This window comes from Megalops cyprinoides, chromosome 18, assembly GCF_013368585.1.
Source record: "Megalops cyprinoides isolate fMegCyp1 chromosome 18, fMegCyp1.pri, whole genome shotgun sequence".
Classification (NCBI taxonomy): Eukaryota; Metazoa; Chordata; class Actinopteri; order Elopiformes; family Megalopidae; genus Megalops; species Megalops cyprinoides.
In genome coordinates this window covers 17322505-17343381 of record NC_050600.1, presented here as the reverse complement: position 1 = coordinate 17343381, position 20877 = coordinate 17322505, and the positions used below count along the sequence as shown (strand labels likewise).

The following is a 20877-nucleotide window of genomic DNA, read 5'->3' as shown; positions in this document are numbered from 1 at the left end:
AATATACCATTGCAAAATCCCCTGCACCACTTATAACATCCCCCCATCACGGTTCCTCCCCCTAGTCATCCAATAGCCACATCTGATCATTGTACCAAAGAGAGGCAATAGAGCATTAACATTTGGACTCCTTATGTTTCAAAGTGTATATAAAAATGAGAACTTGTACATGCCAGCAGCCAGAAGCCGCTCGAAGACCTCAAACAAGCTTGCAAGGTTACATTATACACATCATAATCCCTGATTACCATTTGCAGCTAGATTTAAGTCTACCATGGGTCATGAGCTAGTCAGCAATGTAGCTAGCATGCGAGCAAGTTGCACCTACCTGGTAACCTGCTGAGTTGCCATAATATAGCTGAATCACAATGTAGCTGTACTTATACAATTCCTGAATGGCTACTGAACTGTTATATCTATACTATATTTCAGTGATCTTTCTGAGTCCCACTGACAGCTAAATTATTCAGCTATTTAAATAGCAAGCACATTAAGTTGTACTACAGTTTTTAAATCAGCCAGCTAGTGCATGACATCACTAGATAAGATGAAAAGAGGAACAATTCTATACACATTAAATAGCATCATATTTCCTATAATCACTTTAACTACTGCGAATATGTTTAAACTTGTCAATAGGCAAACACCATTCCACATCAAAGAGTAGGCCTACTGGTTTGAAAAAAATTCTATGAAGTCATGTGGACCGATATGTAATCCAACTCAGATTAATTTTGATATTATTATTATTATATTATTTGATTTTAATAATTTTAAAGGCATTTCATGACTGACTTGAAGTTGCTGTTGTAAATATGAGCATTTTTTTGTACACTGTAAACGCTTTTTGAAGATATAAGTAAATGTTTTTTTGAAGATATAAGTATAATGTCAATTAAAGATGTTCTAAGTGCACTGTATACTGGTTGATTAATAGATCATACTAGAAATAATACAAAATAGGTATAGACTTATAAACAACATCAGCAACAGTTAAAGCAACTGAAGAAGAGAACATTTGGGGCTAGCCAAATATTTTATACAAAAAGCTAAAACCTGAAAAAAAAAAACATTTAACACTAATGACAAGCTAAATATCAACATTTAAAAGATTTTACTAACTGTTATTCTAGTTTTTGAACTGCGCCAATACAATATCTTAAAATTCGTTCAAACCTTTTTATTTGTATTTTTGCTAATTAGATGAAAAAACCGCACACTTCTTGTACTCATTACCATTTTAAGATGTGCAAATTACGTAGGGACACATGACAGACTGAATCGTGTATATGGTCTCTACATTTATAAACATGCATAAATCAATTAGATAACGTCCAAGTGACGCATTATCCCGTGGCCTCATATTCCTTTATGTGTTGCCCGACGTTTTGGACGGAATTCCACTCCTCCAGGAGCGAACTCCAACCTGGAGCAAAATAGATTTAAAGCAAGCCTGCACCAAGAGGAGCTGCAGTTTGTCTGGCCAAACATTATTATTAACTATGTTTAAATCCTATTATGTATTGGTAGATTGTATTGTGCGGCTATGTGTCTTATACTTCTACCACTTTTGCTCTTGGAAAAAAACCCCACTGATGTCGGTACCGGCGAGAAGCGTCAAATAGTGCCGAACTCGAACGAAAATTAAAGACTGTCTCTTTAAAAACTCCTTCAAGTCTCCGAGTGGACACGTTTCGCACATTACAGCGCTTGCGCAGAAGCAGCACAGCGTAAATTCATTTCCGGGGTCGCGTCAGGAGGGTATATATGTATAAATAGAAAGACAAGAGGAATCACCGAACCCCGAACTCTTAATAAAGAGGAAGCCCAAAAAGATGAATTTCTTGAGAGGAGTCATGGGTGGGCAGTCTGCGGGGCCACAGCCTTCCGGTGCAGAGACGGTGAGTTTTCATTCATGTCATTTCTCGGTGAAGGCTCCGAGCAGGGAATCTCTGCTAACGCACACACTTCTAGCTGGTGATGCAGGACGCATAAAGTTCGCTGTTAACTTGGGGCCCGACACTACGAGAAGTGAAAACAACAACACACAGTCACACAATAACAGTACCTAATTACCAAGATTCCCGATTTGTGAACGAATTCAGAAAAAAATATCGGTCGTAAATGAGTAGGACACTTTGATGAGCCGGTAAGCTTGCTGACTAACTGGTAATATGCTATCGTTATGTCAGGGGTTGGCAAACCCTGGTTCTCGAGTCCCTGTTCCCATAGTCAGACAGGTTTTTTTTTTCTATCGCGTTGAAGACATGGTCGTCCTGTTTATCTGTTTATGTAACCAGCCCAATAATCGCTCAAAATAAAACAGTAAAAACACACACAGGATTGTCTTTTACTTTTCCAAACTGGGTAAACAAATAACCGATCGGTCCTCTCCAGCAGATCACCATCTTTACTGGGGAAGGAGTTTTATCAGACATTTCCCAAACTTTTTTTTTCGGGAGAAAGCAGAAATTGACTTGATACAAGTTTATGGCTGCTTTAATCTATCGTAAATTGGACCAGAGGAGTGATGTTGGTGGTGAACAGCTGGCAATTTACAGCAGATCATGTTTCTGATACGTTACTAGCCTGTTCACTATGTGTGCAGCACGACCTAAGTCATGAAATGTAATGTTCTTGTTGTGTGAGCATGTTTTTGCGTAATTTAAAAGTATATACCGCACTCCAAGTGTTGTCACCTTCAACAATCTATCATTGTTTTTTTACTGATGGTGAGCGCCATGTCCACCTTGTCGGTAGTAAATGTGCTGAGTGAATTAGTGACTAAATGAAACACCTGACACGCAGCTTTACATATTCAGTTGAAAAAGACAAAATTTCCAAATGTGCAGTAGCCATGTATTACTGGTATTACAACATCAGAAGCAATGCCCACATGGTGGTGGCTGTATAACATTACATAATGCTGGAAATACTGTATTAATACTTGCAAATGTTGTGAATCAGTGTGTTTTTGCTGACAATGGGTAATAATGATTATACTAATGATGAACTATGAGTAAACTAATACACTTACCTAAAAATGTTAGAAACAGAAAGGATCCACAACCTATATGCTTCTGAATAGCTATAGTATCATACGTCTTTACATGTTGGAATAAGGTGGACATCAGCCATGGGTTTACATTAAGCCTGCAAAAAAATCCAAAAGTCTACAGAGTGTTTGCTTTCAAAACCACTTATTTATTCATTTTTGGCAGTGCAAGCAGGACAAAGTTTTGTCAGCATGGAGATCCTTTATATTGACCTTACTCAAGAAATGGTAAATGATTTGATCTCTAACGAAGGCAGGCTGGCAGAGATGCTGCATATTATTAACATCCACAGATCGTTCTCATTGATTATTAAGAAATGGTACAATGTTATTTTCACTGCCTTTTTTCTTTCCTGGAGCAAATTACTTTGGCTTTGGACCTTTTCTGTTATTATTTTACAGATCCAGAAGCTGTGTGATAGAGTGGCTTCCTCCACTCTGCTGGAGGACCGCAGGGATGCAGTGCGAGCCCTCAAAGCTCTGTCTAAGGTAAGATCACCTTGGCATCTGTGTGCCAAATACAAGTATTAACCAGACTGGTGCCATTAAGTGATATTCTTTTGGGGAAGCTATTTGTGTATTGAGCCTTACAAATCATTTCTAAAAATATTGAGTATGACCTTAGTCTAAACAGGAAAGTCTGAGGCTGTTGCCCACTGCGTTTTAAGAAAGACATGCCTGTCTTGATTTATGTAAAGATAATGATTTTGTTGCCAGTTGTTTAGTTAAATCCTCATTTGTAAATTAACATTGTTATATAAAGATGCTTATTTCAAAAGAAAATGAAGTGCTCTGACTAAGCAATCATATTTTACAATTCCATACTTTTATATGAAGGTCAGGTTTATTTAATGTAAAATATGGCACATAGTGGTAAAGTTCAAACAAAGCACCACATTCTTTATGTTCAGCTAACGAAGTTAGGTTGAGTCACCCTTTCACTGCTTGTCTACCCCTGTGTTTGTCAAAGGCTACCTTGTACTTGTTATGTTAGTTGAGCAGGATTAGCTAGTTGGTAAGGCAGTCTGAATTCCTGTATGTAAAATGTGTTCTGGTTCTAAGCATGTGGTATGTTTGTCAAGGATCTAGATCTGGCCCTCCACTCTTGTAGGTTAAACATTACTGTAAAAAGAAACACACTAGACTGTACAATATTTGAATTTCAAGTACCGTTTTATAATTTTGTGCATTCTACCTTTGACAGAGGCGTGTTTTAAATAATACTTGTAAAAGTCATAGTAATATGCATAAAACTGGTTACAGATTTATTAATACTATTATTTTCTTAGCTTATTGCACAGTCCTTTTTTCCTTCAGTTTTCAGTTTCATTTCAAATAATTAATGTGTTCCATTCACACTGACCTTACTGTTGCCCATGTTAATGCACAAATGGAACTGTTTCATATTTTAATTGTGAAGTACCCATTATCAGTCCCTTTCAGTGACTGGAAGAGACACTCAGATGTTTGTAACTTATGATTTTTGCAGAAATACCGGCAGGAAGTTGGCACACAGGCAATCACTCAGCTAATTCATATACTGCAGACTGACAGGTAAGTAACTATTGCAGACAGTTGCCATGCATTTTACATTTTCAAGTGCTTAGAGTGGAAAAAGCTGTAGATTGTTGACTCTTAAGAATTCAGGCCATGGCTCGCATTATGATGTGTATGATTCGTGAAAGTTAATGAGTTTCTAGTAAGATGGGCCTGTATTTGAGTTCATTTGGAAAAAAAAATGCATTAGCAATTGCATAATGCATTTGAATGGTTGCCATTCTTTTCTGAAATCGCTGAAGATGTGATCCACCATCTGTGTTGCGTTTGATTTCGCATGTGGCTCAGCAAAACGTGTCTGGTGATTAAAGATGAACAGGGTTTAAATGCGGTGAACCAGGTCGACCTGTGCTGATCTGCTTACTTTGCCAGGGTAAAACCATGGCAAGTAGGTTTATCTCTGACTCCTCTATACCTAAACCCCATTGTATCAAGCAGTGCAGCATCACCCACTTAATATTCAGCTGCTATGAGGTTCCTATAATCCACTGTCAAAAGCCTGCCTGTATATGGACACTGAATTCAGGATTGCGTTGACACAACAGCTAGTTCAGCATTCAGTGCATATGTATGGTGCATTATGACATGGGTATTTCTTTTTTTTTGTTTACTTCTCTTTGATTTTCAGCTCTGACTCTGAAATTATTGGATATGCATTGGATACACTATACAATATAATTTCCAATGATGAAGAGGAGGAACAAGGTATTTTCAGTACTGTATATGACTGTTTTACTTCACCCATCACTGCTGTTGCACAACCCCCTATAAGCATTTTACAGCCCATGCTGTAGCTGTCGAAGAGCATATTGATTTTAATAATGAAGCACAATATAGGCTAGCTTGTCATTTTCCCATAATGTTGCCCTTTTTCTATGTTTTTTCCCCTGTTTTGGTCTGTGGGTATTGATTAAACATGTTTGCATGTAAATCATTTCAATTTATTGTTATTTTTAATGACATTTGTCTTTAATTACATTTGTAATGGTTGTTTGCTGTTTTAAAGACTTTCAGTCTTCAAATCTTTTGGTGATTTACTCTTTCTTCTCTTTCTTGTTTACCTCTACAGATGAGTCGGAAGGTAAAATAGTTATTCCTGCATGATACACAATTGCCATGGTCAAAGGGGGAAATGACACTTGCATCATTTGCTTTGGTTTTTAAATGGGTGCATAACATTTTTAGTTCATTCCACAGACCACCAGTAATATGATTTGTCTGTATTGAGGAGGGAATATAAACTAGCATGTGTTACTGAAAGTTAGGAACAGAAGCCCATTGTTGTTAGATTGAGTGTGGGCCTGTGCATTGCATGTAAGGGAGTTTGCCTCATTTCTGTTTATATCTTTACAGATGGTGTCCCCCAGAGCTTAGGAAAACAGAAGAGTATGGGCGCTTCCTGTTCGTAGTTAGCTGTAGAAATGTCACCTGTGTGCTTTTCATGTGTTGCTAAAAGTGGGCATAGGGCAGTGGGGGGCAGTAATCAGCACTGTAAGGTAAACATGTACAGGTACATGGTACCTGTCACCTTAGAAGAGCGCACAGGTTCCCACCACAGGCTGTCCATTCCTCATTAGTCTAATAAAATCTCTTTAATCTTTAGCCTAGTGTTTTTTGTATGTAGGGAAGTTTCTCTGACCTGGGGCTGGATTTATGGAAGTCTTTGAAGAATTTTCTTTGTCTTTTCAGAACTTTGAACGTAGCATGAAAGTTAGGAAGATTCATACTAAAAACAACTGTAAAAGATTTTAAAATATGTCTTCACACATTTTCTGATAGGCTATTTGACACAGTTATTTTTAGCATGAATAAAAAAAAAAATCATGTTCTCAAGGAGACATTGAAGAAGTATGGAAAGTGTGAAGTTATTATTATCTTGCAGACGTCATAGATGTTTTCCTGAGAACCTTGGGTGTTTGTTTCCTTTCAGATAGTTTTGTGAATCCAGCCCTTGCGTGCTCTTGAACATGCAGTGAATTGTAAATGGTCTAATTTGTGAACCTGGCTTCATCTGGGTATACACTGGTTGCCTTGTTGTCAAGCGCGCATGTATTATCCATTCACAATCCTTACTCGTTGTTTGGGTAACAATAAGGCAGATGTGCTGTTACCCAGCTGGAAACGGGTTCACCTCAAGTCTCCATCTGTGCCTCTGGGTGTCTTTCTTTCACCTCTCTGGTGCTTGTATTCTTCACCACCTCTCCCTGTATGCTGTCCTGTAGGCCTCCTCTAATCTTAGAAATGCCCACACTTTGCTCTACATGTAGCATTCAGCTAAATTTAATCATTTTTGTCTTACCCGTTTTGTTTTAGAAGAGAATTCTCTGAAGCAGGCAGATGACCTTGGAGCTCAGTTCACAGATGAATTAATCAATGAACAAGAAAATGTCACACTTATCCTGAGACTTTTGGAGGTAGGCATTCATTTCAAACTGAGAGTCAACTAACAGAGACCAAGGCCTCACCATTCACCCACATCCTCCTGGGGGCTTCATTTCAGGAGGTTCACACTGATAAACATCTGTATTCAAATATGTTGGGGGTAAAAAAAAAAAAATTATACAGGCCAACTGTTTTACCATATTCTATATGTTTAGATATGTACAAACCATCATTGAAATGAATTGCAATATGTAAAACAATAATAAAGCTTTTCGGTTTTTAGATCAGAAATGGCTAACGCAATTTGTCGGGTTTGCCAATGCAACCTGCAGCTGACTCTCAGTTGCCTTTGACTGTCCTCTCCTACTTTTCACCACTCTCTCAAACATCAGAAGATTTGTTTATTTCCTAAAACTGTACCTCCAGACCCCAGTTATCATAGATGCAGTGGCTGAATGGCATCAGCCAGAGTAAACTCTCAGCTTTTAAATAAGAAATGTTAGAGATGTTAACAAAAAGGCTTAAAACCTTTTCATTGAAGATATTGTGATTATTTTGAAATCGCTCAAAGAGAGATTACTTTGTCAGTGTACCAACATTCCATTATCATTAGAATGATAATAATGTTAAGCTTTAAAATTGTCTGCAAAACGTCAAGATTGCGCTTGTAGGAGACCATTTTCCCACCCCTGATCCAACAGATCCAATTGAAGCACTATTTAGATGTGCTGCACCTGCATGGAAAATGTATGTCAGAATGTACTGTAAGAAATTTAAATTTGTGATTGATTGGTAGCAGGTTTGGTGCTTCAGTTTACTCAGACTTTGTGTGGTTTGTTTCCAGGAATTTGACTTCCATGTGCGATGGCCTGCAGTGAAGCTCATCACTGCCCTGCTGAAGAATCGCTGCGCTCAAGTCCAAGGGATCATCCTCGTCAGTCCTATGGGTAGCGTTTCTGTCACTAAGACACTCCATTCAATCTAACTGCACTGCTCTTCATCCACAACTCTGAGTAACCAATCTGAGTGCGCGCGCTTTGTCCTTAACTTTGAATATTGAAATTGAGCAACTGTAATTGTTTAATTCCTGCTCGTTGTTTTGTTTGTTTAGTTCATCAAGAATTTAAAAGGTGTCACTTGTGTAAAAAAATTATTTCTCAGAGTTATGGACAGACCTCAGCATTTAGATGGGAAAACGGGTGTGATTTTTCTGGTGTGAAAGGTTACAAAAACCAGATTGGAATCAGAAGCATAAACACACATCCAAATGTAATGAACGTAATGTTATTAGCTAAAATTGTTGGCAATGTGGCTTCTAGAACTGTTATTAAAGGTGAATTTTTCTACCACATGCAGGTGTTTCAAGACTTATGGACTTACTAGCAGACTCCAGAGAAGTTATTCGAAATGATGTGAGTGCATTCATTTTACTTCATTGAAGACATGCAGCAAGAGACTACACAGTTTGCATCTGTGTGCGAAATACTTTTTGGTCTTTAAGCTTTGACTGTTTGGGGCTAATCGCAGCAATGTGTCCTTCACATCATTAACAGAACTGCTCTGCTTCAGAGTTCATAGACGTATTAGTGCACGGTGTGTGCGGTGAAGGCTTGTTCTGACTTTGGTGTACATAAACGTTTCATTGCTTTGTTCTGTTTTGTAGGGACTGTTGCTGCTGCAACAGCTGACTAAAGGCAATGCAGCCATTCAGAAAATTGTAGCTTTTGAAAATGCCTTTGAACGGCTTCTTGATATCATCTCAGAGGAGGGAAACAGTGATGGAGGTGAGTGGAACATAGAAGTAATGATTCACCGTGGTCTAAATGGACCATCAAGGTAAAAAAAACCGTTTTAGACCGTAAAATCAAATCAAATGTGATTATTTTTTAAAATACACTCTGGGTTTTGTTTTCAGTTCATGGTTTTCTTGTTAGATGGCACTGGATTCTACCCCCAAACTGAAATGGGTAATGTAAATTTAATGTCAACCCCATTTGCAGGTATCGTAGTTGAGGACTGTCTGCTACTTCTGCTGAGTCTGCTCAAGAACAACAGCTCCAACCAGAACTTCTTCAAGGAGGGCTCTTACATCCAGCGAATGAAGCCCTGGTTCGAAGTGGGGGATGACAACTCTGGCTGGTCTGCGCAGAAAGTGACAAACCTCCATCTCATGCTGCAGGTGAGGGCCAGTTGTTATGACCTGAGAGACTGCATCTCTGCTCACTGTTTCAGCTCCTCATATTATCCATCCAGACGTTAGCTGCAGGGTAACAAATTAAAAGTAAGAAATAGTATTTATAAGCATGACCTTTATTGTCACCTCAGAAGGCAATATGGTTTAGTGCTTGAGGAATCTATAGCAAGGAGTTTGTAGGTTCAAATTTACGACTGGATAGAACCAGTTTACTTTAGTGCATATCAAGCTGTATAAATAGATAAACATGTAAAACACAGGCTATTATACAGTGAGTGGCATGGGCACAGATATCCGCTAAGCAAATTCATGTATCCAGATACCAGCAGGGAATGGTGCTAATAAAGCACAGTGCTAGACCCTGTGCTTTGTGGGTTGTGCATTTATCACCACTCGGTTTCTTTTCTGATTCATCGCAGCTTGTCCGAGTGATGGTCTCACCAGTGAACTCCCCTGGAGCCACCAGCAGCTGCCAGAAGGCCATGTACCAGTGCAGCCTTCTACAGCAGCTCTGCACCATTTTAATGGCCACCGGCGTTCCTGCTGACATTCTCACTGAGGTGGGGTTTATTGTTGAAGCCCTGCCAGTGAAGCCAGAACTGGCATCTGGCTGTTTTCAGGTTTCTCCCACTTACGCATAAATTTGTGTTAAACTTTTATGAATTGTGTGTTATCCTCTCTGTTCCACAGAACCATGTTAAAATAAAGAAGGGTATTCATTCCCCTCTAAGATGTACCTCATATTGAATATTTCCAGTTTGAATTGGCATCAGGATTGATGTTGTATCTTGTTTCGTGATATATATTGCCCCTGAAGAAATTTGTGCTGAAGGGTTTTCTCAGTAGAAATGATTGATTCTCTTGCTTCCCTCTCAAATGCTTTGCTTTGTTATCTTTGCTGCCACAGCAGATTCCCAATCAGTTCATCTGTGTTTTTAAGTGTGCAAGATAACCTTCTCCATTTGCTTTCACTCTCTTTATTACTGCAGACCATTAATACTGTATCAGAGGTCATCCGCGGTTCCCAAGTGAACCAGGACTACTTTGCTTCAGTGAATGCCCCTTCCAGTCCTCCGAGGTGAAATACTTTTCCTTCTCATCTGATCATTTTTAACTATATCTCCACGTCCTCTCTAACGTCTCTGGATTTGCTCTATATTTAGTACTGGTTGAGAAGATGGGTTGTTATGGCTTGAGAGCATGGCGTAACAGTGGCAGTGTCTGTTGCCTGCAGGGCCGCGATAGTGGTGCTGCTGATGTCCATGGTGAATGAGAGGCAGCCGTTTGTCCTGCGCTGCGCGGTTCTCTACTGCTTCCAGTGCTTCCTGTACAAAAACCACAAGGGCCAAGAGGAGATCGTTTCCACACTCTTGCCATCGACCATTGAACGTAAGTGCAGTTTATCAGCGGAGCGGGTGGAGTCAGTCATAGGTCTAAACTGTTTTTAAATTCGGTGGGCCTTACAGCAGCTCTGGTCCTCGGATGTCACGGTGTTTCTGGTTTAAATACCGTCAGAGGTGTCAATCACATACATGGATCAGCTGTTGCTCTACATTTATGAATGTGTACATGTAAGTTACTCAGGTGACATTTTAGCTAATGCACGCATTCATTTAGTGTAGTTGTTGGAACAACTATGTGATTAACAACTAGTATGGCATGGAGGGCCAGAGCTGCCCAACTTTGTCTTAAATTAAACCCATGGCAAATGCTTGGATATCCATAAGTGGTGAGTTTTTCCCAAAGGAAAACCTCAGGGTGGTGCTGAAGGACCCTGTGGATGACCTCAGCTGTGATGTTTTGCGCTTGCTGTGTCTGAGACTCACTGGTAATCGTTTCGCTTTCCACCTCTGTGCAGCGAACTCCATCACGGCAGGCCAGCTGTTGTGCGGGGGCCTGTTCTCCACAGACTCGCTGTCCAACTGGTGCGCGGCGGTGGCGCTCGCCCACGCCCTGCACGACAACCTCACCCAGAAGGAGCAGCTCCTGAGGGTGCAGCTGGCCACCAGCGTGGGCACCCCGCCCGTCTCCCTGCTGCAGCAGTGCACCAACATCCTGTCCCAGGTAGCAGACGCAACTGCACCCCACTCCAGGGCTGTTCCCATGGCTTTCCAAATCTTGTATCAGTCCAGCCAAGAAGTCTTACACAACACTCAAGCTCAGAAACCCTGCCGTGATTGGCTAACAGGGAATATTTTCAGTCCATTTTCAGATGCGACATCCAGTGAATATTTATGTTTAAGTTTCTGACTATGCATTTTAATACCATCAGATCTGATTATTGCAGAATCCAGTATCTTTGAGCCATGTCAATAGCTTTGCTGTCTCATGGTCTCTTAGTGTAAGTCTGGTAGGTTGCTGCTATGTAAGGAAGTTGGTTGCCTTTACACACTCACATGTCAAAAAGAGCATATGGCATTAAGAATGATGGCTCCTGTAGTATGGAGTAATATGTAATCATGTTGCTATACTGGTCAGTTTATATCTTTTCCGACATTTTCATGTAAATTAGTTTTTAGAAGTAGGTTTTTTTTTTTACAAGATGCCTTTAACAGCTTATCTGGTTATGTTTTTAAGTATTTATTTAAAGAAAGTAAGATTGGCACTGTGGTCTCAGTTTATGCAGAAAGTTCCTCAAGACACACAATGGCAACCCATTGTAAAAGCAGACTCTTGTAAGATCTGGCATGTTAACGGGGTTGGTGGGTTGTGGGGTATGCCAAGTTTGTCACTGAAGTTCAGATGTGTAACATTATGACTTACAGGGCGATAAGATCGACCGCAGGGTAAGTTGGCCTTGTGGATGGCTCAGTGAGTGTTTGCTTGGCCTCAGCAGGTTGCTCAGTGTTTTTTTTGGTTCTGGCTTCCACTCGCCTTTCTGTTTTGGCCGACCTCACCCTTCGTTCTCTGGTTTGCTCACCCATCAGTTCTGACTTGGACCTCTCGTGTTCTGCGGGCTTGGGAGGATGCGCCCCATCGTTCTCCTGGTTTTTGATCATCGCCAGCACCTCCCCTTAAGATGTGATGGGCCTTCTAATCATGTCTGTGTTCAGTTTTGTCATCTGAGGTGCAGACACATGAGAATATGCTGACAATTGAAGTGCTTTTCAGTTGCCAGCTCCCACGATTATTTCAGATGAAAGGTCTTCAGAAGAGCTTTAGCTGAAGGCTTCTTTCAGTTATTAGGCTGTGGAAGCATTCTGCTGGCATGTACATCAGGCACTGTAATCTAGTCTGCTAATGATTTTTCAGAGAACAGTTTGAATTTATAATCAAAATTTTAAAAAATGCTGGCACATTTCAGTGTAGTGTGGTATTTTTGGTAGAACATGGTGTTTAAATTTGTTCAGGCCCTCTCTAATATCGATTTCATTATGGGGAGAAATGAAACACAAGAGTCCTTAATTTGGTTAAACATTTCTGGTTAAACATGATCAAAAACGAACATGGAAGACAATGGGGCTTTGTTCCACAGCACTGCAGACCTAATGATTCCATCCCTGATTCGGTTGTAAGGGAATCTTAATGGTGCGATTTCACCTTCTGTCCTCTGGATGACACTGTTATTACAGAAGTACTGGAACTCACCAATTCTGTTCACTAAGATTTTTGGTCAGTACTTATAAAAAGCATTGATACTTTTAGTACAATTTTTTTTCACCTTAAATTTGGATGAAGATAGTCTTGCACAGGAAGACTGAAATGGTGAAGACCGAGTTGTATTTACAGTTAAAACATCTCATGCAGTTGTGTGTAGTCTAATCTGATATAATATTTGTTAAATAATTTCCTTGCTGTTTCTCATTAACCTTACATAATTACTAATGGTGTGCAGATTTGAGTGTGTTGCAGTCATTTACATGGTCCAGTTGAACTGATCCTGCAGTTTGCTGTTAATGCCACTCACTGGTACCCCTTCCCCTGTTCAGTAGTTTAGAGTTTTCTTTTACCAAATTAGTGTATGAAAATATAAACATATTTACAGTCACTAACTCAATTTGCATCATAAGAATTGTTAATATTTCTTCCAGCATATCAAATTAATGAAACTGTTCTGTTGTTACTGTAATGAGAAGAGCACCAATGGTCATTCTCTGAAAAATTATCTAGAACCACGGCCTTCAGGTATCATATACTGTTGTGTAGGCCAAAAAGTTGAAATTGAAATTAGTTTTCAATTGGAAACAATTCATATCTGAAAACCAATTCCAAGGGAACCATTTTGTTGGATGTACTGAGCATACATTAAGTAGCTGGCAGTAGAAAGACTTTAGCCTATGTATGCTTTGTACATCCGAGCAATTCCTACCCTGGGTTTGAGCTCTGCATCTTGAGTCTGTGCACAGGTGTTTCGAGGATGCTGAGTGAAAAGTGTGTGTTTGTGTGTGTGTGTTTGTGTGTGTGTGTGTGTGTGTGTGTGTGTGTGTGCGTGTGCGCGTGCGTGCTGTGGTTCTCTGTCCTTAGGGCAGTAAGGTCCAGACGAGGGTGGGTCTGCTCATCCTGCTCTGCACCTGGATCAGCAGCTGTCCCATCGCTGTCACTCACTTCCTGCACAATCCAGAAAATGTCTCCTACGTATCCTTCCTTTAGAAGTGACCCCGGGGGGTACGTTCTTCTTTGGCCAGACTTCAATGATTTATTGCTCAGGAGTCAGGAGTGTGCTGTGCTTCAGGTCCTGCAATACATCATCTGCTTATCGCTGCCAGTTCAGTTCTGTGAAATTGCCTTTGAACTCTGAACTGAATAATACCAGTGAATCTCTTTTTCACAGGCCATTTATGGGTAGTCTTAGTTGTACAAACGCCCACGTAACAAAAATGATGATTGTATGTAGCTATCTAAAATAAATAAACATATATGCGCGCACATACACATATAGGATTTGTTCTGCCTGTGTCTTTCTGACATTTGTTCGTGAGTGTCCTCAAAATGCTTTTGGAAAGCATCTTTCTCACAGCAAGTTAACATATTATTAACAGTGTTTCCTGATTTTTTTACACATGCTTTTGTAAACATTTACGCATCTCATGCATTTTCAGCATGGACATGAGTGATTTAAATTATCCTTCTGTAAAGCACTGTCTGAGGAGTGATGTTTTGCCTTTCTGGTCTGGGGTCAGTTTTGTTTTGTGGCTCGTAATGACTGAGTGAAAGGATGTGGACAGGAAGAGCTGGACCGGGGCTCAGGGTGCACCCTCTCCGGGGTGATGGGTTGTTCTGCATGTGACCAAGCAGCACTTTGGCACAACCCAGTGCAATGGGGTGCATTAGCACCGCTTATCAGCGTGATCAGAGATTCTCCCTGGTAATAGAAAAAAAAAAAGCATATTTTCTATTCTGTCGGCCAGGCGGGGAGGTCTTTTGTCCGAGAACGCTGCCTGGCCAGTACAATGGTAAGCCAAACCCTGAATGCTCTCGCTGCTTATTTCAGGGGGTGGAAAAAATGTCATGATTGATGCACTTTTGACCCGCTGTATCAGAGATGCATTTCATGGGCAGGACTGTCTAGACAGATTGTTCTAGCATTTGTCTGCACAGCCGAAAAGAAAAAGAAGAGTGAAGGTTAAAGCTGATTAATGTCGTCCAAAGCTGTCATTTCAGAGGCCGTTTAGAGCTGCAGTAAAGACAAAGGAAAGAGCTGGACTGTTGCCCAAAGTGTATCTAAACCTTTTGCACTGAGCCGTCTGCGCTGCACCCCTACAACACATCATTCCACGTCCGGTGAATGTGGTGGAATCACTCGTTGGTGTGCTGGGCTGTAGAAGCTTTTGTTTTCTGCAGTGCTAACCGCATGCTGTCTTAGCGCCCTTAACCGGCCGATCCTCCAGCTAACGGGGCAGATCTCGGAGAACCTGGGAGAGGACGAGCGGCTAGTGCAGAGCCTGTGTGCGCTTCTCCTGGGGATCTGCATCTGCTACAACGACAACTCCCTGGAGAACTACACCAAGTACGGGCTCCGGCGTGGCCGACCTCACACCTCCCACTGACCCCAGATCAGCTGGCTAGTCATTTTAAGACAGCGGGGAAAGTAGTCGGATTACAGATTATTTTTTAGCAATAGTGAGAGAATTCAGACCTATCAAGGGATGTCCACGCTGGGAGTGGGTGTAAACTTCAATGGGGGACAGTCTGTCATTCAGAAAAAAAGTTTAGCTGTTGTAAAGCAGACACTTGATGTGAGGTGTGAGTACAGTAACTGTAAGATTCTTTCCAGCAGTTAAGCCAGTGTCTGCCACTAAATGTTTTTGTCGACTGAATTCAACGCAGAGTTCAGCACAGCTGTTTTTGCCCGCATCAGTAAGGTATGTGTTCTCATCCGGGTCCACAGAGAGAAGCTGAAGCAGCTGATCGAGAAGAGGATTGGGAAGGAGAACTTTGTGGAGAAGCTGGGCTTCATCGGCAAACAGGAGCTGTACTCCCGGGCGGCCCAGAGGCCCCAGCCTGCCTTCTCCGCCCCGGAGCAGATGCTGTTCGACCACGAGTTCGCCAAGCTGGTGAAGGATCTGGAGGGTCCGTTTGTCTCCTGCACACCCTAGCGTGCCCGTGTTCCCAGCTTTCACGCCACGATCGTTTTGCTGCAACTTTCTGAGAACATCACTCAGCTGGTCACCCTGACCTCTTTTTACTCTCTGCCTCAGGGCTTTGGTGATTATTTTAATTGTGTTATGAAGGTTCTGGTTTGTTCGGTGTGACTTGATTCACTGACACCCCCCCCCCCCAGAAGATATACTGTATATTCATGGATTTTGAGTGAATCTTGGCAAATGGCATCCGGCTAATGTTCAGTTAGTCACAGTGCTGTTGAGACATTTGCACATGATGGAGTGCCATTCAGGAAAAAAATACAATTCTCACCCACCTAAAGTAATTTATTGTTCAGTCCCACAGAGAGTGTGGGTTATTGCATTTCAGTTCTGTTTCCTCTAAGTCCTTAACGGAAAGAAAATAGTCCCGAGCTTCGTGTTGCCATGAGCCCCAAAGATAAAGATAGCAAAACCTTATCAAATTGTCAGGTTTTTCCAGGACATTCGCCTATGGCAACCATCTGCTTTTGCTGTGCTGACGTATAGTGTGTGTTTTGGTCCTGCAGCTGTGATAACCAAGTCAGTACACAAGTCCAGTGAGGAGGAGAAAAAAGAGGAGGAGGTGAAAAAGACTCTGGAACAGCACGACAGTATAGTGACGCAGTACAAGGAGCTCATAAGGGAGCAGGTAACGGTCTCAGTCCACACTCTGATCAGCAGCACTTTTCCCATGCGACTGCTTCTCACCTGCTCATATTCCAACCCAGATAAACCCATTATATGCCCTCGACAGTGACCGATCAATCAGCTGGTAAAGGGGTGGGGGGGCATGTGGATGGCCTACAGGGGAGAGTGCTGATGGTCACTGCGATTGGCCAGCCACCTCATGTGATCACTTTACATTACATTACGTTACATTACATGCGTTTAGAAGGTGCTCTTATCCAGAGCGACTTCCAGCACAATAGAACATAAGTGTATCCATTCAAGTTGAATGAGCATCAGTGTCAGACCAGGCTAACACTCACAGACCAGTCAGTGTGAGCATAACACTATTCAAGTCCTATGACACGTTAACTTGTGCAACCTGACTAGGAAACAGAATTTAATTTCTAACAGGTTAAAAACCTCTGAAACTTGAGTGTGTGTGTGTTTTCTCTGTGCAGGACGCCCAGATAAATGAACTGAAAGAGAAGGTTACATCCTTGACCTCTCAGAATGAACAGATGAAGACAACAGTGGCACAACAGCAGGCCCAGATACAGCAGCATAAGGACCAATACAGCGTCCTCAAGCATAAACTAGGTATCCCATCTCGGCATCACTTTGTCCCCAGAAGAAAAGCTTTGGTGTTTATTGTTTGGCCTAGTTAGCATTATTTATTTTCTTGGTTGTACTCATCATATATTTGCTTTAGTTGGCAATTTACTTTTTCATTTTGAAATGTAATTGAGCTATAAAGACTTAATTGTGGATTAAATATTGACACACAACTCAAAATTGTAAAAAAAAAACAAAGAAATTAGATGGATAACACATTTTTAATTTTGGCCAAAATCTGTGTTTCCTTTTTAAAAGGAAAAATATTTCTGGTGCAGTTGGTTTTTAAAACATCCAGGCTGCAGTTATGGCAGAACAAAAGGCGGAGGCTAGTAAAAAAAAAAAAAAAAACAGGAGGTGTGATCAGAAGGGCTGGCATTGAGACCGCAGAGGCGGTGAAGGTGTGGCCTGTTTTTCAGAGAAGGACAGCCAGCAGGCCGGCAGTCAGGGGGAGGGGGCCCACGTCAACGGCCTGCAGACCGAGGAGGTGGGCCGGCTGCGGGAGGAGCTGCAGGAGCTGCACAGAAACACTGCGCAGCTGCAGACGCAGCTGAGCGACAGGGACGCCCTCATCGCCGACCTGGTGAGCGCGCCTGCCCGTTGCGGCCATGTCAGAGAGCTGTCTGTGCACGCATTAAAGGTCTAAGCAAAAGCTCAAGGAAGGAAACCAAACAGTGATAAGGCTACTGTGGAAAAAGAGCAGCCAGCACACAGTGCTTTCCCGGTTTCACTTCTCATGCATGGTATCATGTGTGTCCAGTGCCAGCAGTTATTATAACCCTGACGTTTTGCTGCATCAAGCACACCTTTCACACCGAGAATTTGACCCACTAAAGGTCTGTTGCACTGCACTTTAAGAAATTAAGGATATACATCACACAAGCCACAACCGCAGCTGGCCAAACATAGAAACAAATGCAGTAAATTCAGTGAGAATTTCTGTTGCGCTCTTAAAGAGAGCAGCATCAGACACTGACCTTTGGGCTAAAAATGAACTGGAAATGTAAATGTAAATTACCTCTGAAATCTGCCAGCGCTGCATAGCATAGCAGCAAACACAACATTCAGGTGCATTACTGAAGTCCATGTCTTACACAGATGTCCAAGTACTTGTTAAAAAATGATTTTCAAAAATTAACTGGAAGAAAGGTTTGATTTTTCAAAGAGGGGATGTACAAGGGGATTTTCTTCAATGAGCCGTGGTAGAGAAATGAAAGGGGAACCACTGAGTGCTCTTATCTTTATAGAGATATATCTGCATGCACCTTAAATAAACCATGTAAATTCATACAGAAAAGAAACTTCCAGATACCATTGACTTACTGGAAGCATATATGTTAGGCACCCTCGCTTAATATTCAGCATGTTTTACAAACATGTTTTTCATTAGCTGGATGACTTTATTTTTTGTTGTGCAGAAGTCAGAGAAGGCACAGTCTGATAACGGGTCAGAGAACAACGCCGAGCTCCTCAAGGTAAACCAGCTAGCCGTCCGTCACTTTCCTTAGGTGACTGGGCTCTGTATGAATGTGTGACTGTTATGCTGAGTCACCCACCGGTCTCGTGTCCTTTCCTGTTAGTTAGTGAAGTACTGTGCTTGATCCTTGTGTGTTTTAAAAGCAGCAGAGTCATGCTCATGGCAGTTACTTTGAACAGGAGCTGGAGACGCTGAAGGGCCGAGTGGAGTCCCAGACGGCAGAGATCAGCCAACTACAGGCCGAGAGGCAAGACCTTCTGCAGAGAGCTTCCCAGTCAGCTGTAAGCTCCATTTCAGCATATTGCACTTGGGCACGTTGCATTAGCAGTAGCCCATATCTCAGCATTCTGCTGTTACTGTTGTACCCTTGAGAGATACCTCTACCGCCATTGCTTGTATTACTCCTTGTTTGTCGTATGTGTAGATTCGCAATGTATTTTGGATTCTGTGATCTAGTGACTAATGTATGGTAGTATACTTGGTTTCCTTCGTCTAGTCAAATAGCACAACTTAACTTAGGGTAGGGCTTGAATAGTGTTATGCTCACACTCACTGGTCTGGGAGTGTTGTTAGCCTGGTGTGACACTGTTGCTCATTCAACTTGAATGGATACACTTCTGTTCTTTTGTGCTGGAAGTCGCTCTGGATAAGAGCGTCTGCTAAATGAATGTAATGTAAGCTAATGTTCCCATGTAAGTCTGACTTCAGTAGCGTGTTAGTGGAAGTGACGCGACCCTGGAAGTGAGTTTGTAATCAGTGTTTGGTTTCCTCTCAGAGTGCAACCTCAGCCCCAGAGGTGTCTGCCAGTGGAGACCATGAAAAGCTTCTCTCTGCCCAGGCTGAGGAGATCGAGAGACTAAAGGTCTGTTCAGCATCACATCAGCAGCCTGATCCAATATGACATGTCACTGTTCTATCTCAGAATGTCTTTTTTGGAAAATTGAAGAGTCTTTCTCACTGTCATTTCTTTTGACAATACTGTGAGCTCATATGGTAACGTTTGTGCCAGCTTCTTATCAAGAATTGTTACTACAGGAAGCACAATGCAAATTACTTTTGACACAAGTTTGATGGATATTCATTCCAATAACATACTCTGTGGCTGAGTTTCCTTCTGTTGTCCCAGAATCCATTTTCGGACTAGTATTTTTCCCAATGATGGTGTGGGAATGCATGCACGCACAAATGCATTTTGCTCAAATAGAAAATCTTAGAAACTCTGCCCTTGGTTACATTCATTGGTCATGAATTATTGGGAAATGAAGGGCAGATCACCAAAGGCCAATCAGAGCATCAGGTTCAGCAGCGGGTTTTCCCTAGGTGGTTTTCAGCTTGAACTACTGCTGATATGCTGTGAAACTAGCTTGGTTTAGTGAAGGCGAACCCTGCAGTGTGACGTCTCATAGAATGCAGGGAAAGGCCACTGCTCTGAGGGAAATGAGTGCCCACACTTTACCGCATGTTAACCTTAACCCTGTGATGCAGGAGGAAGTGAGGGGATTATCGGAGTCCAGGAGCAGTCTGGAACAGCAGCTGGCCTCGGCTAACAGCAGCGTGGCCATCCTGCAGACCGAGACGACCAAACTCGAGCAGGAGGTGGCCGAGTCCAAAAAGGAGCAGGATGACCTCCTCATGTTGCTTGCAGACCAAGACCAGAAGATTGTATCCCTGAGAAACAGGCTGAAAGAGCTGGGAGAGTCGGTAGGAGTCTCCACCTTTGTTCTGGTAGTTCTCAGTCAGGGTTGAGGATACCCAACAGTGGGATGGTTCATGTGCATTTTACGCTTACGTGTAAATTGTGTGTAATTTCATCTCAAGTTTTTGCAGATTTATGGATGTATACAATACAATTCTGTAAGACATGTATGTGACATAAGACATATACACATACTCAATATATATACACTAAATCAGTTATAATATATCAGTTCAAGGTGTGCATAGAGAATTTGCTGAATGTACTTATTGTGTAATCACCTCTTCTCAGGTTGAAGATGATGATGACTTGGATTCAAAGGACCAGTTTGATGATGACGATGACGATGAAGAAGATGATGAATAGGAAGGAAAATTATTACTCTCTCAATGGAAGAGACATGGACCACACTTTCAGAGAACTGGAAAGGACAGGACTTGAATTAAATCTCCACTTGTTTCCTAAACCACCCCACTTAGCAACCTTTTATTCCATAACCTTAGGTTTGATTTTAATATTTAGAATATGAATTTTAATAAGATGCTACTGTCCCCACAGCATAGTCTCAGAGGACTGGCTCTGAGAACATTCATCTCAGCGCTTTCAGAATACAGTTAGCAAGTTATATTTAATTCCAGGTTCTTTACATGTGTATTTTCATGACATGACTGC

At 41.7% G+C, this 20877-nt stretch overlaps 1 protein-coding gene across 1 annotated transcript; it reads left to right on the top strand.

Annotated features, from left to right (window-relative positions):
* The first annotated feature begins 1757 nt into the window (after positions 1-1757).
* LOC118793276 (general vesicular transport factor p115-like) lies at positions 1758-20571 on the top strand. The gene is made up of 26 exons (XM_036551381.1): positions 1758-1901; positions 3458-3544; positions 4545-4609; positions 5241-5317; positions 5682-5693; positions 6926-7026; positions 7839-7941; positions 8351-8406; positions 8658-8778; positions 8995-9173; positions 9608-9748; positions 10178-10266; positions 10423-10577; positions 11047-11252; positions 11954-11974; positions 13653-13763; positions 15017-15135; positions 15517-15698; positions 16279-16400; positions 16879-17017; positions 17452-17615; positions 18451-18507; positions 18689-18790; positions 19285-19371; positions 19995-20210; positions 20497-20571. The coding sequence occupies exons 1-26, from the start codon at positions 1836-1838 to the stop codon at positions 20569-20571; spliced, it is 2853 nt and encodes a 950-aa protein (XP_036407274.1). The 5' UTR covers positions 1758-1835.
* Positions 20572-20877: the final 306 nt, after the last annotated feature.

Coding starts and splice junctions, on each gene's coding strand:
- LOC118793276 (XM_036551381.1), top strand. CDS start 1,836: ATGAATTTCTTGAGAGGAGTCATGGGTGGGCAGTCTGCGGGGCCACAG. Junction 3,545..4,544: donor CCCTCAAAGCTCTGTCTAAG/GTAAGATCACCT, acceptor TGATTTTTGCAG/AAATACCGGCAGGAAGTTGG. Junction 11,253..11,953: donor GCACCAACATCCTGTCCCAG/GTAGCAGACGCA, acceptor TATGACTTACAG/GGCGATAAGATCGACCGCAG.